The sequence below is a fragment of the Phalaenopsis equestris genome, unplaced genomic scaffold, assembly GCF_001263595.1.
Source record: "Phalaenopsis equestris unplaced genomic scaffold, ASM126359v1 Scaffold000002, whole genome shotgun sequence".
NCBI lineage: Eukaryota > Viridiplantae > Streptophyta > Magnoliopsida > Asparagales > Orchidaceae > Phalaenopsis > Phalaenopsis equestris.
Genome location: NW_018164444.1, coordinates 80,219,512 through 80,238,425, shown reverse-complemented (window position 1 = coordinate 80,238,425; position 18,914 = coordinate 80,219,512). Strand labels below are relative to the sequence as shown.

General features: G+C 33.6%; 3 protein-coding genes across 4 annotated transcripts in view; 1 reads left to right on the top strand and 2 right to left on the bottom strand.

The window, feature by feature from the left end:
* LOC110025926 (pheophytinase, chloroplastic) overlaps positions 1–4,455 on the top strand; it is a 79,520-nt gene extending 75,065 nt beyond the window's left edge. For both annotated transcript variants that reach the window (XM_020726632.1, XM_020726624.1), the window contains exons 3-6: positions 310–536; positions 2,252–2,443; positions 2,553–2,709; positions 4,028–4,455. In XM_020726632.1, the coding sequence (XP_020582291.1) occupies positions 310–536; positions 2,252–2,443; positions 2,553–2,709; positions 4,028–4,273 (822 nt within the window). In that variant the 3' untranslated portion in view covers positions 4,274–4,455. The remainder of the gene's footprint in view (positions 1–309; positions 537–2,251; positions 2,444–2,552; positions 2,710–4,027) is intronic.
* Positions 4,456–10,176: 5,721 nt separating this feature from the next.
* Positions 10,177–17,771, bottom strand: LOC110025894 (probable sugar phosphate/phosphate translocator At2g25520). Its single transcript, XM_020726585.1, has 2 exons — positions 16,343–17,771; positions 10,177–10,324 (listed from the first exon to the last, which is right to left on the bottom strand). The coding sequence occupies exon 1, from the start codon at positions 17,578–17,580 to the stop codon at positions 16,507–16,509; it is 1,074 nt and encodes a 357-aa protein (XP_020582244.1). The 5' UTR covers positions 17,581–17,771; the 3' UTR covers positions 10,177–10,324; positions 16,343–16,506.
* LOC110025902 (probable sugar phosphate/phosphate translocator At2g25520) lies at positions 10,418–11,842 on the bottom strand. Its single transcript, XM_020726597.1, has one exon. It carries the CDS (start codon positions 11,620–11,622, stop codon positions 10,549–10,551), a length of 1,074 nt encoding a protein of 357 aa, XP_020582256.1. The 5' UTR covers positions 11,623–11,842; the 3' UTR covers positions 10,418–10,548.
* Positions 17,772–18,914: the final 1,143 nt, after the last annotated feature.

The following is an 18,914-nucleotide window of genomic DNA, read 5'->3' as shown; positions in this document are numbered from 1 at the left end:
GTTGTGAATCCTCTATTTTTCTTTACATGAAAGCATTTAATACATCACAGTAGTGGTATTAGGAAACTCGACTCCCGAGTCATTCTAACATTACTCAAACTTTGAATTTTACCCTTTGGACTAATGTTATGATTTTCATCTTCTCTACAATAATTGTCTCTTTAAGAAAAAATGCACTTTTTTTTGTTTGTACCACTTGCCACTTATACTCAAATCATAGTAGGGCCAAAATAATTGAAAAATTATATCTATTTGTGTTTATTCATGCATTATAGAAGCTCGTTAATATGCACATTTCCTTGGTTGCAGGTCATTGGTGAACCTGTTTATGTGGTGGGCAACTCCCTTGGTGGCTTTGTTGCTATGTACTTTGCAGCATGTAATCCTCAGCTAGTGAAGGGTGTTACATTACTAAATGCGACGCCATTTTGGGGATTTCTTCCCAACCCCATCAGGTCACCCGGATGGTCCAGAGTCTTCCCATGGGCTGGGACATTTCCGTTACCATTGAGCGTGAGAAGACTAACTGAGCTCATGTAGGTATTTAGTTTTCTGCCTCATTTATCTTTAGGGGAGTTTACATGCATACCCTCTAATCCTATGTATTTTCATATCTAATGCCTAAACTTATATTTTTTTTACATTAATACCATTCAAATCTTTCATATCACATAAAAATATCACTAATTCAACTTTCAAAAAGTAACATACATCTTTTCATGCATAGGCAAGGTGGCATGTGGGTAGCAAAAAGTAACATACATCTTTTCATGCATAGGCAAGATGGCATGTGGGTAGAAATTGAAGTTTAGGTGTTAGATATGTAAATACATACGAATTGAGTGGTATGTATGTAAATCTTCCTATCTTTTAATAATCTAGTCTTTTACTTTTTGTTGACTTATGAACTGAACTTTGTTATTTTTATTGGCTGGCATCTTTTCATGAATCTTAGTTCTGCAATGTATCAGTTGAAATGATAATTTGAATATTTTCATGAATCTTAGTCCTGCATGGTTAGATTAGGTTATTTATTTGAATTAGGGCAGAGTGCCCTCTATATTTTATGTGGTTCTGGTATGTTTATACTAAATAGACTTCGCGAATATGTGATGGGAACTATAGAAAGTATTGATTCTATTTGAACCAATAATGAAAATAGTGTATTTATTTCATCTCTTGAAGGTTGAAAACATGTTAATGAATTTGGTATAATATCATTTTCAAACTGAAATGAGAGAATAAAATTATCGTTGTAACATGTTTTCCGTTTACAACAAGCAACCAAATGAGTATTTTAAATTTCTAAACGCAATCAAATGATTGATATATTTGTCTGTTTACAAGCAATCAAATGAGCCTTGATATTATTTAAAATTTGTAAGTGCAGAAGTATACTCTCTTTTTATATAATTCAAGTTTGGCCACTTAGTTCTTTATTATTATGTTTTCTTTCTGATGGATATAAATCCTTGCATTCTTTCTGGAAATAGAGGACCATGCCACTAGAGCCATTAATTTTAAGTAGATCATAGTATTTGAAGAAAACGAAGGAGAAAATTCTCTTTGAAATCTTATTCACAATCTTCAACTATGAGATTACATATATATATATATATATATATATATATGGCAACTATTCCCTTCTAATTTACCAACTTACCACATATATCTACCCCAAACATGAAAAGGTAATAATTCTGAAATAAACTGAAATAAACATAAATAGGAAAAGAATAAAATTCATTCAGGAGTTTTCTAAAATGTTTTCAATCAAATCTTCTTATATTTTCTCAGAACTGCACGCTCCTCCTCAAGCTGGGTCATATATGCTGTAAAGGCCCAGCTTGGTATTCAACTCAGTGAAGTTGCCTGGGGGTAGAGGTTTAGTGAAGATATTTGTGACTTGAAGTTGGGTTGGAATGTTGATCGAGTGGATAATGCCACTATCGACATCCATTGACATTTTCAGAGATAAAATGTTTATCAATCTCAATGTGTTTGGTCCCTATCACTCCGCACAAGATTCTTTACGGTATTGATGGTGGCGCGGTTGTCACATAATTTACTTATGTGATTGACTGTGGAATGTCCCAACTCATTTAATAACATTTGAATCCACATTCGTTCCCTATTAATTTTTGTTTAAAAAATTTCTGAGTGTTGTAATAGTTAATTTTTCTATTTTTTTGGTAACTTGGATTTAATTACCCATTTAGACTTGATTTGACTTGCGATCTGTTTGCTCCAGATGGCGAAAGATAAGCGAACCCAGTAATATAAAGGAAATATTGAAGCAAGTCTATGCTGACCATTCAACTAAGGTTGACAAAGTCTTTTCTCGTATTATCGAAATAGTACAACATCCAGCAGCTGCTGCTTCTTTTGCTTCCATTATGTTTGCTCCCAGGGGCCAGCTATCTTTCCAGGAGGCGTTATCTATGTATGGAAACTATTCAGTCATCTTTCCTCCATTGCAAACTTTTAAATTGTTGATTTTTTTTTTTCACTTAAATTTAATTATGAAATTTTTGCAATTTATATTTTAAAAGGTGTCAACTGCAAAATGTTCCAATCTGCCTTATGTATGGGAAAGATGATCCCTGGGTTAGGCCGATTTGGGGCCGGAAAGTTAAGCACCAGTTGCCACAAGCACCATACTATGAGATCAGTCCTGCAGGGCACTGTCCTCATGATGAGGTTCCTGAGGTATTCAAGTCTTCCTTTTGTTGTCCCATTTTCTTGTGATTTCGACTTGTTCCTTGCATTATACCTTGTTTAAAGTTAAAAAGATCATGGTGTCTTTTGACCTTAATATTTCTTTCATTTCTACTGAAGTTAATGCATTTATATCATATTTTTTGCTCTTTTGCTAGTTAATTAATCCAATAAATTTTCTTATGCTGTTTCATTTTCATTTAAGCAAAATCTATTATTTGATAGTTGTTAAAAAAAGTGTCAAAAAAAATGTTCCTCTAACTCTTTGTAGGGGGTCATTTAAGTTTCAGAATTTATAGAATTGTCAATTTAGTTCTCATTATTATTTTTTTAAATATGGGCTGAAGTAGTCCCAGAGAATGACTATTTTAGCCCCAAATAAAAGAATTTGGGGGATAATTTGACATTTTTAGACTCTGACATCTTTAAATATGGGCTGACGCTATAAAGTCCTCTTCATTTATTTATGGTACAAAATTTAGGCATCCATCATTTCTCATTGAACTCCTCTCGTTTATTGGCTCCATGATTTCTTCGGATTCTTTCTCCTCATGAAGCCATGAAGCTCTGTAATCTTTATGTGGCTTCTGAATCACTCCGTGGCTACACCATCGTCTTTCTCAAGCAATGGACACTTGATTTTGACGTGTCCCTATTTCGTTCATGTTATATATACATACATAGCACCTGAAACATTGCTATTTATAAAATCCAACGCCCATGTGATGTTTTTTAACTATCAAACAGATCTTTTTTGCCTTAAAAATAGATGAATTTTCGGAGATTAAACAACCGAAATATGCCATCGCTTATCCTACAAAATTCTCTTCTACTTCGCGGGCCGCTGGTACCATCACTGCCTTCTCTAGTTGTCTCCGGCCGCAAGTTCTCCTAGCTGAAGCGAAACAGTTGCTTATACTCTCTTCTATCATGAAATAGAAACATTTACATACATACCACTCAATTCCAATGTTTTTACATATCTAACACTTACACTTCAATTTTTACATACACGCCGCCTTACCTATGCATGAAAATGTGTATTTCACTATTTAAAAGATAACATGGTTGTAATTTTTATGTGATAATGAAAGTTTTGGATGGTATAAATATGAAATATAAAGTTTACGTGTTATATATGTAAATAGATTTGGAAATGGAGTGGTATGTATGTAAAAGCACTAATTTGCTTTCTTGCCCCCATTTAAAACATGGAAGACTAGCTTTATTCTCTCTTTCAACTTGAATTATCTTAAAAGCAAAGTTACAGTGATAAAGCTTATAAATCTGCTAAATTCTTCTTAATCAGGTTGTGAATTACCTGCTGCGTGGGTGGATAAATAGTCTGGAGTCTGAAGGTTCTGTGTCATTGCCTCTCCTTGAAGAACCTGAACTTTCTGAGAAGATTTTCTCCAGAGAACTGGAATACATCAGAGAAGAAGGAACACAAAAATCTGTTCGAGTTCGATATTTCGGATCGAAAATTTCTTCGTGGGATCAGCTGGTCTCCTCCCTCACTTCAGGAGCTGCAAAATTGTTGTTTAATGGCAGATAATGCCTCATGCCATTCTTAGAGGCCTTGTAAATTTTGTAATTTGTTTGTGTGTGTGATATTAATATGTCTCTTAGGTTTGATTCCATAGGTTTGAAAGTTTACTTTTTGGAAGAAGAAATGTTTACTGGAGAGTTATTACACGTTATTATACATCAGAAGAATAAACATTGATTTTATATGAAGCATTTGATACTACCTTTTTTTTCGTGCAAAAATACATTTAAGATGTGATACAAAGATTTCTTATAATTGGTTTGGACTTATGCTTGGCAAATTTACCGTGGAAGTTATATATTTATTGAGAGGTTTGATGGAGAAATACAGAGAGAATAAGAAGGATCTGCATATGATATTCATAAATTTAGAAAAAAATTTAGGACAAGGTTTTGAGAGAAATTCTTTGAAGTCTTGAAAGAAAGATGTTGATATGACTTATATTAACTCATCAAAGATATGTATACCACAACTATTACTAGTGTTCTAACACGAAGATTGACCAAGCATTTTTCTATTTTAGTTGTTTTATATCATCGATCAACTTTAAGCCCATATTTTGTTGCTTTAGTGGTGGATATTCTTCCTAGCCATTTATAGGAGGATGTATCTTGGTGTATGGTTTTTGCTATGATATACTTTTCGTGGATAAAACTAGAGAAAGAGTTTAAGAAAAGCTTGAATTATGGATGTCTACATTAGAGTTTCTGGGTTTTCGTTTGAGTAGATTTAAACTTGAAAACATGGAATGTAATTTTACTAGTAGTATATTTAGCGGCAGAGATATAATTATGGGTGATCTAATCACTAAAAGGTGTGAACGCTTTAAATACCTTGGGTATATTGTTCAAAGTGGTGATATAGATGAGAATGTTATTAATAGAATTCAAGTTGATTGGTTGAAGAGTAGGAATGTATCGGGCCTATTGCGTGATCAGTGGCTTAACACTTACGAAATGTGAACTAAAAGGGCTAGTGTAGCTCCGGTGACAGACGGTGATAGACAAGATTAGAGAGAATCATCTTAGATGGTTTGGTTACATTAAATGTCGATCATCTGATGATCCGGTTGGGAAAGTAGATATTTTAGATTCAAGATATGTTAAAAAAAAAGATAGAAGTAGACCTAAAAATACTTCGGCATATTGTATAAAAATGATCTATTTTATTAGAATTAAATGAAAATATAGACACTCAATAGGACACAATGGAGAAAAAAGATTTATGCAGTCGACCCCACTTAATGGGATAAAGGCTTGTTGCCGTGGGATAAAGACGTGTGTTGTTGTTGTTGTTGTTGAAAAATACATTTGAAGCATTTATTTATTTTTCACATTTAGTTCACTAAAATTTAGCATTTTAAGAGATTGGTATGTCCACAAATTTCTATTTATGCAAGGGATATTGATGTATAGGCATCCCATAAGAATTTTATTTTATTTGAACAATTGATATACAATGTAAGAGAACCAGAAACATGAATCTTATACTTATCATAAAAAGCTTCATTAAAAAAAAATACATGCAAAGGGAGCTCCTTGCTTGGCAAGGCAATATAGAAGTTTAAATTTGGCTTGAATACAAAATTGAAATTGAATTAAATTGCATAAATTTTATATGTGATGGAGTTCAAATCTTCAATAATAAGAAGTTTACAAATACAAGCAAAATTAAATTTATATGAGATAAATTTTCAGACTTTTTAAAATAAATAATATATATTTCTAAAATTAAATATACACTAAGTTAAATAAAGCCAAAATTTTCTTAAATTCATCACTTGATTTTTTGGGGAACAAACCACAAATTTTAAGAAAAAAACATTTACATGAATATGACTCAATGTTTATGTATTTACATATCTATTTACATATCTAATGCCTAAGCTTTTATATGTATATATATAGACAAATACGCGAAAAATTATTGTATATATACACCGCATGAAGAGATGCATGCGGCGGATCCTGACTGTAGACTACGGTGATCTGCGGTCAGGATGTATTTCGGTGGGTCCCATTTTAATATATTTTTTTTCAAAAAAATTTTGATTGCATCCTGACCGTAAATCACCGTGATCTACGGTCAGGATCAAACACTGCATGCATCTCTGCATGCGGTGTATGTATGCAATAATTTTTTCAAACACACACACCCCCCATCGTAATTAGCGTAAGTTAATAACAGTGAAATTTGATGTGAAAAAAAGATCTGAAAAGAAAAATTTGGGTGATATAAATATAAAAAATAAAATTTGTGTTAGATAATTAAATGCATAAGAATTGGGCGGCATGTGAAATAATAATAAGAATAAATAATAATAATAATATCATAAATAAATAAATTTTAACTTAATTATAGAGACGGGAAAGTGAGAGCGAGAGATGTTGTGTTAATCTAGTTGTCTCTAGAAATTGTTTATGTATTTTTGCACATTTTTCATGTGGATTAGGAAGTTTTGAAAACCGTTTTGTGGTTAGGTGGTTAGGAAAACCGTTGAGTGGTTAGTTAGCAAAGCGAGGGGAAAGAGGCTCAGGCGGCTCGGTTGAGTGCTGCGAGCATCAAAGTAAAGGAAGAAGAGGAAGAAGAGGAGGTTTGATTGGCTACCTGAAGGGCTTGAACAACTCATCCGAGCTTCCTTATTGCATCATCGACATTTCTGCGGTCATGCGAGAGTAGGAGAAAGGGGGACGAAGTTGGAAACCGCTTGTTCGCATCAGTTGAGGCACTCGTGCCCTAACCTAGCCACAGAATAGGAAGGAGGGCCTCGAGCGGTCTATGAAAACTTGATTGAGAGCTTTGGAAAGAAGAAGGGATCACGGGATCCATCTGGGTGCGAAGGGAGGGAGCTCCGTTTGCGTGAAGGGAGATCAACCAGGAAAAATTATTGCATAGACGCGGTAAAGATGTATTTCGGTAGTCTCTATTTTATTTTTTATTTTTTTTTTGATTGCATCATGACTGTAGATCACCATGATCTATGGTCAGGATCAGATACCCATGCATCTCTGCATGTGGTGTATGTATGCAATAGTTTTTCGATCAAACCAGAGAGTTTAAAAGGGTAAAATATTAATTTATTTCAGTTAAAAATGTTAATTGATTTAAATTAAGTTATGAAATCTGATTCCTGATAAATCAAATTAAATTTCAGAACATCCTAAATTTTAAATTAAGTCATAAATTTTAAATTTAGTTATAATTAAATTGTTATTATGTTAGTATGCAAAAAGGAAAAATGTTAGAAGATTTAACATAATATGTATTTTGGATACATCTATATCATATCCACGTATATATGTTTAGATATTACATGTATATGTATATATATTTATATAGGTAAATAAATATTTAATGAAATAAATAAATTATGAAAATGATGATAGAAAATCTAGAAGAAATAGGAGATACGTTTAACACTAAACAAAAAGTTAATTACATTTAAATTTGTCATTATAAGTGCACTTAAAAACTAGACTGATCTGAGAAAAATGATAACATACGACAATGTTGAGTTGAATAATATATTTTTATGTTATAATAGTTTTGTTGATTTACACATATTTTTATTATTTCTTAGCTTTTACTTTAAACTGCAAAATCACGTGTTTTCTTTTTAATGTTAAATGCAAATTTTCTTTTAAATTTTAAATGCAAAATAAAAATAAATAAAATATGAAATATGCATGCATATAGGAGTCGCCTCTGGATTGTACTAGAAGAGCAATGCATTATACTCGTGCATGAAATAGAAATGGAAATGAAAAATGAAAATGGAAAACTTTGCCTACCTTTATGGTGGATTGGAAAAAATTAAACATATATTATTTAGAATTTATATGTTTAGGCGTTAACTCACAATCATGAAAAAAGTAATCTAAATTAATGAAATGAAATTATTTCCCTTACAGCTCTCTTTTAATGTACAACTTTAACTATTATTGCGCATTACTAAAATATTTTAAAAATGAGAATTATTATAATTTAGAAATTTTTATCGAGTGAGTATAGTTACTAACATTTTTACATGAAAACCAGCTATATATTAGATGAACCCTTACCATTTAGTTTTTTTTTTTCTATATAAATGTAAATGTAAACATTTAAATATGAATACTCTATTGCAAATATAAGTTTTATAAATTAGAATGACTCATTTCTGTTTCTGATTTTTATTCTTATGATGAAATGAAACTGTTAGATATATTTCTTCCGTTTGGCCGTCATTTCCCACCGTGATAATTCTAATGTCATCGGGTCGGGTTGTGACAGTATGCATGTGCGTGCTCGGCATAAAAAATGCATGCTTAGAGCTTGAGTGAGGGGGTTGGGAGAATATGGCACAACCATATTGCTAACACATCTTGCACACTATATATTGCTTTAAAATCATTTGCATAAGCTAACCTATATTTTATATCATAATTTTTTTCAGGTCAGGCAGACATCTCTAATCAAAATTTTTGCCTTATTTTTAACCAATGTTACAAGAGATGGGCAAAATTATGTCGGGGCCGGCCAATATTCACCTCATTTTAGCAAAAGGTGGACCAAAAAGCATAAAATTCACTATTTAATTAATTTATTTAAATGCTTAGTTTAAGACAGAATAAATAAAGCAAATTAATTGCTTTTTTTTTGTTTAAATTACATATAATGCACAAATTTTGCATATATTTGAATATCAAATACCTAACTTATTGTAATTTTTTTTTGAAATATATGAAATGCTTTTCTAAGAAAAGAATGTTCAATCAAAAGTGTCCATAAATATCTTCTTCATCATCATCTAAAAAGTCATTACTTCTCCTTTAAATCAAATTAATTGATTTTAAGCTTGGCTCAAGAAGTGGTTCATGAATTAAGCTCTGTGCTAAACAAGCCAAGCTCAAGCTAACCCCTACCACCACTCATTAACTGGTGACTCATTTAAATATAATTAATATAAAATATACTCAAAATATATTATATTTTAAAATTTTATCTTTAAAGTACGAAAAATATTTTAAAAATAATATTTTATACTTCAGATTAAACCATTTTTTATTATTTATCTCCTAATTACATATTCTAGTTGCCATTTTATTATAATATGAACTTAAATTAACATTATTCTCTTTTTTATAATAAACAAGCCGGCCCGTGAACAGACTCAAACTCGTAAATTTAAGCTCAAGCTCAAGCTCGGGCACTACTACTTTCAACCATAAGAGAATCAAAATCAGATAGAAAATAAATGAGAAAGCATACGTTGAAGACCACCATCCTTTATTAAGTAAATATTTGTTAAATAAATGAGATAAATTTGGCCGCATTTACTTTTCGGCAGAGTTTTAATGCGTATAAATTGCACGGAGGCTTTTTTGTCTTTGTTCCAGTAAAGGGGCTCAAAATAAAAGCATAGAAAATAAACAAATACAAAATAGATCCGCTTAATCACTCAATTTTCTCTCTGCTTTTTTCAGCATCTTTTTTTATCAAAATCAAAAAGTCAGGTTCAACATTAATTTCCCCCCCCCAAGCTTTTTTTTTTTTTTCCTTTAACCGTAACTTTTTTAATTAAAAGTTGATTCTTGAAAATTAAGCTCTAAGTTCTTAAAAATTGATTCGAATTTTGATTTAGATCGAGATCATATTGAAATAAATGAATAGATCTCGATCTAAAATTTTGTATCAAATTTTCTTTAAGCCAACCCCAGCTTGGCTCAAAATTGAATCTTTAACCCCTGTAGTGATGTTATGATTATGAATTCAACAAATTTAGCTCCAAGATCAATCACCACCCGAAAATTAATTTGAATTTAAACTGGGATCGAGATCAGATTGAAATAAATTAACCAAAATTTTGAATTGAATTTATCATTCTTCACCCATCATTCATGAAATTTATTTCTGAGATGATTTAAACGTTAAGAAAATGCCTCACTGAAGTCGGAAGCTACGTAATAAAGTCTCGAATTACAAGTAACGAGCAAAAGATTAATGATGAAAATCAACGTCCCTATATAGCAAAAAGCAAGAACCAACATCACCTATAAAAAAATAAAAATAAAAAACCTTACACAAAGATCTACCCTTTCCACAACCTTTCCCCCAAAAAAATAAAAATAAAAAACCTTACACAAAGATCTTCCCTTTCCACTTCCCCACCTTCTTCCTCCTAAATAATCATCCAAATTGATATAAATAAAGATATAGATCAATTGAAGCAGAATCGAACTGAACCGATGGATGGATCGTTAACACCAGATCATCAAAAATTACGAACTTGATAATGGAGATCAAACCTGGGACTCGATCTTGCGCCCCCCCAAGCTCTCAGTTTCCTTCTCCTCGATAAGGTTCCTGGCTTCCTCATCAGCTGGAGCAACCTTCTTCTGAGCTTCCTTGGCCTTAAGCCCCTGCAGCTTGATGTGGTTATAGTACGCCACTCCGAGGAAAGCGATGCCGTAGCCGACGAGATTAATGGTTGTAACGGTGTCACGGATCACAGACCATGAGAAGGCGATGAGAAGCCAATCCTTCACAACACCGGCAACATTCATGGTGAGAGCAGAAGTCTTACCAACTAGCAGGAAGACGGCGAGATTGAGCGCAAAAGCGCAGAAGGAGTTGGTTCCAAAGATAAAGAAGTCGAGGTGAAAAGAAGAGGTGTTGCGGAGTATGGGAAACTCAACGATGGCCCATGGGAGGGAAAGAAAGACAAGACAGCAAGGAGACACATAATAAAGAGTGGTGATGGGGTTCAGAGTAATCCCCTTGGAGCTCAGAAGGATCTGAATCAGAACAAGACGGGTCGCCTCAAAGACAACAGCGCCAAGCTGCAGCAGAACCCCCCATGTACTAAATCTAGCCTCGCCATAGGCTGCGATCGCAACGCCAAACGAAATCGAGAGCATGTTAGCCATTGTTGTGCTGCGGAAACTCTCCTTGCTAAACAGAATCGAGATCGAATACACAGCCACAGGCATCAGAGCTTTGAGCATCTGAATAAAGGAGACAGATAGGTATATATACGCCGAATTCGAGAACCAGAGAGAAAAAGCGTAGAGCGCCCCGATCGGCACAACGCTGGAGATATAGAGCTCGCGGGTCATGGTAGGGGAAGATGGAAGCTCAACGAGACGAAGAACGCGGACGAGGATTATAGCGAGAGAGGAGCAAAAGGCCATGTGAATCATAGTGAGAGAGATCGGGAAGGGCCAGTTATACATCTTAGGATCGAGGATGTATTTGTTGTAGACGATGACGGTGAAACTGAGAAAGATCCAGATTCCGACATAGAAGTAAGAGAGAAGTACCTTCTTCACCACGCTCTCGCTTGCGATGGAGGCCGATGACACCTCGCGACCCATCGATCTTCTTCCGGCAGTTTCAGAATCGAGGGCCGAAGTAGATCTAGATGTCCCTCTCTTGCTCCGATTGAGAGGGATCCACCGCAAGAGAGCGCAAGCGGGACAGCCTAACCCCCAACTAACCCTAATTTAGCAGCGAAGATGGAAGATTAGAGAAGGGAGGAAGAAAAAATGGAGAGGAGATGGATCTGAGAATGGAAAGGAGGAAGGGGATGGAACGGGGATTATAAAGGGGATGCTGATGGACTTTGTGAAGAGCCCGGGTCCAGTGTTGGGCTAAAGCTTTTGGGTCTTGGGGCATGATTTTTGGGTCCTAGCATTTTCTTTTCTTTGGATTTTGATATATATTATTGGATTCTTATTTATTTGTATGTTTATCATATTAATTTTTATATTTATTTAGGTAACAACTTAATTTTAAAACTATGTTTGAAAATGTCATTATACTTATTTGTAATATAATATTTTTTTCAAGAATTTATTTTAATGTGATTTAAATGTTAATTTTTTTATAATATGCTTAAGTATTTATGTCTTAACTTTGTAAATATCTAAAATTTTGTGATGTATATGCAAGTCTCTTGTATTTTTAGAATATGTTTATCAAATTTAATTATAATTATTAAAAATTAAGATAAATGTATTTTGTTGGCGTCTCAAGTTTGGTTTTGAAAACCAACAAGAGAGTGAGGTAGAGGAAGAAGTTTCTCTCTTTTTAAGATGCTCCTGAATAACCCTATCAAAATACTCATCCATCTCCTTAAAGTTCCTTTCCAATCTCCCATGAAAGCCCCTCGATCGATCAACCCATTGCATCCCAGGAAAGAAATCTGCCACACAGAAGCTGCCAAACAACTCCAAAGCCTCTGAAAGTAAATGATTAAGACATTTCCCTCCTTCTTCACCATATTTGGCATCTCCAAACTCATGACCGATCATCGGCATGTATGCGGTCATGCGAGAGTAGGAGAAAGGGGGACGAAGTTGGAAACCGCTTGTTCGCATCAGTTGAGGCACTCGTGCCCTAACCTAGCCACAGAATAGGAAGGAGGGCCTCGAGCGGTCTATGAAAACTTGATTGAGAGCTTTGGAAAGAAGAAGGGATCACGGGATCCATCTGGGTGCGAAGGGAGGGAGCTCCGTTTGCGTGAAGGGAGATCAACCAGGAAAAATTATTGCATAGACATGCATGCTCAATCCTGACGGTCAAGATGTATTTCGATAGTCTCTACTTTAATCTTTTTTTTCTGATTGCATCATGACTGTAGATCACCGTGATCTACGGTCAGAATCAGACACCACCGCATGCATCTCTGCATGCGGTGTATGTATGCAATAGTTTTTCGATCAAACCGTTTAAAAGGGTAAAATATTAATTTATTTCAGTTAAAAATGTTAATTGATTTAAATTAAGTTATGAAATCTGATTCCTGATAAATCAAATTAAATTTCAGAACATCCTAAATTTTAAATTAAGAGTCATAAATTTTAAATTTAGTTATAATTAAATTGTTATTATGTTAGTATGCAAAAAGGAAAAATGTTAGAAGATTTAACATAATCTGTATTTTGGATACATCTTTGTTATATCTATGTGTATATGTTTAGATATTACATGTATATGTATATATATTTATATAGGTAAATAAATATTTAATGAAATAAATAAATTATGAAAATAATGATAGAAAATCTAGAAGAAATAGGAGATAAGTTTAACACTAAACAAGAAGTTAATTACATTTAAAATTATCATTATAGGTGCACTTAAGGACTAGACTGATCTGAGAAAAAAGATAACATGCGACATTGTTGAGTTGGATAATATATTTTTATGTTATAATAGTTCGGATGATTTACACATTTTTATTATTTCTCAGCTTTTACTTTAAACTGCAAAATCACGTGTTTTCTTCTTAATGTTAAATGCAAATTTTCTTTTAAATGTTAAATGCAAAATAAAATGGAATAAAATATAAAATATGCATGCCTATAGAAGTCACCTCTAGATTGTACTAGAAGAGGAATGTGTTATACTCGTGCACGAAATAGAATTGGAAATGAAAAATGAAAATGGAAAACTTTGCTTACCTTTATGGTGGATTGGAAAAAATTAAACATATATTATTTAGAATTTATATGTTTAGGCTTTGACTCACAATTATGAAAAAAGTAATTTAAATTAATGAAATGAAATTATTTCACTTACAACTCTCTTTTATTATACAACTTTAATTGTTATTGTGCATTACAAAAATATTTTAAAAATGAGAATTATTATAATTTAGAAATATTTATCGAGTGAGTAGTTTTAACTCAAACCATAGTTGCTAACATTTTTACATGAAAACCAGCTATATATTAAATAAACCCTTACATTTTAGTTTTTTTCTGTATATAAACATTTAAATATGAATACTCTATTGCAAATATAAGTTTTATAAATTAGAATGACTCTTATATTTCTGATTTTTACTCTTGTGATAAAATGAAACTGTTAGATTTATTTCATCCTTTTGGCCATCAGTTCCTACCGGGATAATTCTAATGTCATCGGGTCGGGTTGTGACAGTATGCATGTGCGTGCTCGGCATAAAAAATGCATGCTTAGAGCTTGAGTGAGGGGGTTGGGAGAATATGGCACAACCATATTGCTATATATTGCTTTAAAATCATTTGCATAAGCTGACCTATATTTTATATCATAATTTTTTTCAAGTTAGACAGACATCTCTAATCAAAATTTTTGCCTTATTTTTGACCAATGTTACAAGAGATGGGCGAAATTATGAAGGGGCCGGCCATATGTCGGGGCCGGCAAATATTCACCTCATTTTAGCAAAAGGTGGACCAAAAAGCATAAAATTCACTATTTAATTAATTTATTTAAATGCTTAGTTTAAGACAGAATAAATAAAGCAAATTAATTGCTTTTTTTTTGTTTAAATTACATATAATGCACAAATTTTGCATATATTTGAATATCAAATACCTAAATTATTGTAAATATTTTTTTAACGCCATTGAAATATATGACATGCTTTTCTAAGAAAAGAATGTTCAATAAAAAGTGTCCATAACTATCTTCTTCATCATCTAAAAAGTCATTACTTCTCCTTTAAATCAAATTAATTGATTTTAAGCTTGGCTCGAGAAGTGATTCATGAATTAAGCTCTGTACTAACAAGCGAAGCTCAAGCTAACCCCTACCACCATTCATTAACTCGTGAACTCGCTCATTTAAATATAATTAATATAAAATATACTCAAAATATATTATATTTTGAAATTTTATCTTTAAAGTACGAAAAATATTTTAAAAAATAATATTATATACTTTATATTGAGCCATTTTTTATTATTTATCTCATAATTGCTTATTCTAATTGTCATTTTATTATAATATTAACTTAAATTAATATTATTCTCTCTGTTATAATAAACAAGTCGGGCTGTGAACCGACTCAAACTCATAGATTTAAGCTCAAGCTCAAAACTCGAGCACTACTAGCTTCAAGCATAAGAGAATCAAAATCAGATAGAAAATAAATGAGAAAGCATATGTTGAAGACCACCATCCTTTATTAAGTAAATCTTTGTGAAATAAATGCAATAAATTTGGCCGCTTTTACTTTTCGGCAAATTTTTAATGGGTATAAATTGCACGGAGGCTTTTTTGTCTTTGTTCCAGGTAAAGGGACTCAAAATAAAAGCATAGAAAACAAATAAATACAAAATAACTCCCCTTAATCACTAGGGCTGTCAAAACCGCTAGTTGTTCGTGAACAGCTCATGTTCGGCTCGTTAATTTCGTTCGATAAGTTAATAAGCCGAACACGAACTAAGATATGTTCGTTTGCGTTGATGATGTTGTAATATAAATAATAATTTTTAAATTTTACTCAATTTCTTATTGTCTTATTGTTACATCATTAGAGTTGTTAAAAAAACTCTTTATTCGAGAACGAGCCGAACACGAACACACTTTTTGAGCTCGAAATATAAACGAGCCGAACACGAGCCTAGCTTGGCTCGAAGAGTGTTCGGCTCATTTACACCCATATTAATCACTCAATTTTCTCTCAACTTTTTTCAGCATCTTTTTTTATCAAAGTCAAAAAGTCAGGTTCCACATTAATTTCCTCCCCACAATAATTTCCCCCCCCCAAGTTTTTTTTTTTTTTTTTTTTCCTTTAACCGTAACTTTTTTAATTAAAAGTGCCGGAAAATTGATTCTTGAAAATTAAGCTCTAAGTTCTTAAAAATTGATTCAAATTTTGATTCAGATGGAGATCATATTGAAATAAATGAATGGATCTCGATCTAAAATTTTGTATTAAATTTTCTTCGAGCCAACCCCAACTTGGCTCAAAATTGAATCTTTAACCCCTGTAGTGATGTTATGATTATGAATTCAACAAATTTAGCTCCAAGATCAATCACCACCCGAAAATTGATTTGAATTTAAAGTGGGATCGAGATCAGATTGAAATAAATTAATCAAATTTTTGAATTGAATTTATCATTCTTCACCCATCATTCATGAAATTTATTTCTGAGATGATTTAAACGTTAAGAAAATGCCTCACTGAAGTCGGAAGCTACGTAATAAAGTCTCGAATTACAAGTAACGAGCAAAAGATTAATGATGAAAATCAACGTCCCTATATAGCAAAAAGCAAGAACCAACATCACCTATAAAAAAATAAAAATAAAAAACCTTACACAAAGATCTTCCCTTTCCACTTCCCCACTTCTTCCTCCTAAATAATCATCCAAATTGATATAAATAAAGATATAGATCAATTGAAGCAGAATCGAACTGAACCGATGGATGGATCGTTAACACCAGATCATCAAAAATTACGAACTTGATAATGGAGATCAAACCTGGGACTCGATCTTGCGCCCCCCCAAGCTCTCAGTTTCCTTCTCCTCGATAAGGTTCCTGGCTTCCTCATCAGCTGGAGCAACCTTCTTCTGAGCTTCCTTGGCCTTAAGCCCCTGCAGCTTGATGTGGTTATAGTACGCCACTCCGAGGAAAGCGATGCCGTAGCCGACGAGATTAATGGTTGTAACGGTGTCACGGATCACAGACCATGAGAAGGCGATGAGAAGCCAATCCTTCACAACACCGGCAACATTCATGGTGAGAGCAGAAGTCTTACCAACTAGCAGGAAGACGGCGAGATTGAGCGCAAAAGCGCAGAAGGAGTTGGTTCCAAAGATAAAGAAGTCGAGGTGAAAAGAAGAGGTGTTGCGGAGTATGGGAAACTCAACGATGGCCCATGGGAGGGAAAGAAAGACAAGACAGCAAGGAGACACATAATAAAGAGTGGTGATGGGGTTCAGAGTAATCCCCTTGGAGCTCAGAAGGATCTGAATCAGAACAAGACGGGTCGCCTCAAAGACAACAGCGCCAAGCTGCAGCAGAACCCCCCATGTACTAAATCTAGCCTCGCCATAGGCTGCGATCGCAACGCCAAACGAAATCGAGAGCATGTTAGCCATTGTTGTGCTGCGGAAACTCTCCTTGCTAAACAGAATCGAGATCGAATACACAGCCACAGGCATCAGAGCTTTGAGCATCTGAATAAAGGAGACAGATAGGTATATATACGCCGAATTCGAGAACCAGAGAGAAAAAGCGTAGAGCGCCCCGATCGGCACAACGCTGGAGATATAGAGCTCGCGGGTCATGGTAGGGGAAGATGGAAGCTCAACGAGACGAAGAACGCGGACGAGGATTATAGCGAGAGAGGAGCAAAAGGCCATGTGAATCATAGTGAGAGAGATCGGGAAGGGCCAGTTATACATCTTAGGATCGAGGATGTATTTGTTGTAGACGATGACGGTGAAACTAAGAAAGATCCAGATTCCGACATAGAAGTAAGAGAGAAGTACCTTCTTCACCACGCTCTCGCTTGCGATGGAGGCCGATGACACCTCGCGACCCATCGATCTTCTTCCGGCAGTTTCAGAATCGAGGGCCGAAGTAGATCTAGATGTCCCTCTCTTGCTCCGATTGAGAGGGATCCACCGCAAGAGAGCGCAAGCGGGACAGCCTAACCCCCAACTAACCCTAATTTAGCAGCGAAGATGGAAGATTAGAGAAGGGAGGAAGAAAAAATGGAGAGGAGTTGGATCTGAGAATGGAAAGGAGGAAGGGGATGGAACGGGGATTATAAAGGGGATGCTGATGGACTTTGTGAAGAGCCCGGGTCCAGTGTTGGGCTAAAGCTTTTGGGTCTTGGGGCATGATTTTTGGGTCCTAGCATTTTCTTTTCTTTGGATTTTGATATATATTATTGGATTCTTATTTATTTGTATGTTTATCATATTAATTTTTATATTTATTTAGGTAACAACTTAATTTTAAAACTATGTTTGAAAATGTCATTATACTTATTTGTAATATAATATTTTTTTCAAGAATTTATTTTAATGTGATTTAAATGTTAATTTTTTTATAATATGCTTAAGTATTTATGTGTTAACTTTATAAATATCTAAAATTTTGTGATGTATATGCAAGTCTCTTGTATTTTTAGAATATGTTTATCAAATTTAATTATAATTATTAAAAATTAAGATAAATGTATTTAAACTTTAATTTATGGTTTGTTGCTGATGACATGTTATTTAGCCTTTATTATTAGATTGTATATCATTCCATCTTCTTTTTTGATGCCTTCTTTGTGAACTAAGATTCCCTCCCCTTCGCTCAGAGCACTGACATTTACACCTAACCTAAATCTCAACAAATCACTTTTTTTTTTAGTTTTGTGAAGTTTTCTTACTTTTTTTCTCTTGTTTAATATCATAGAAATGCCTTAAAAAGTACTCAAATCTTTATAAATAATGTTTATTCCTTCCCTCCATTCTTCTAAAACTACAAACCTATTTATAAGGTTTTCATCCTTGCTGTGAGAGAATTCATTTGGAACCCCACCAAAAACTCACAGAACCCCACAAAAAACTCATACATAAACCCTCGTTTGCATGATAAAATCTTGAATTTTAATGGGCTTCACACCACTCAATAGCCCTCCTCAACAAACTTCCATGTCAATTTAATGGAGAATCAAGAAGATGATGTCTTTTTTTTTCTTCCTTTTGTAAGCTCATTGATGGTGCAAAGGATTAGATGTTATTTTCATTAGGTATGCCATTATAAAAATACCATACTATGTCACTTTTTGGAAGCTATGAAAGAAACTTGTATAATACAAGATAATCACACACTTATTACTTCGGATAAATGTTTCTTTATCATTATAGTCATTTAAAGA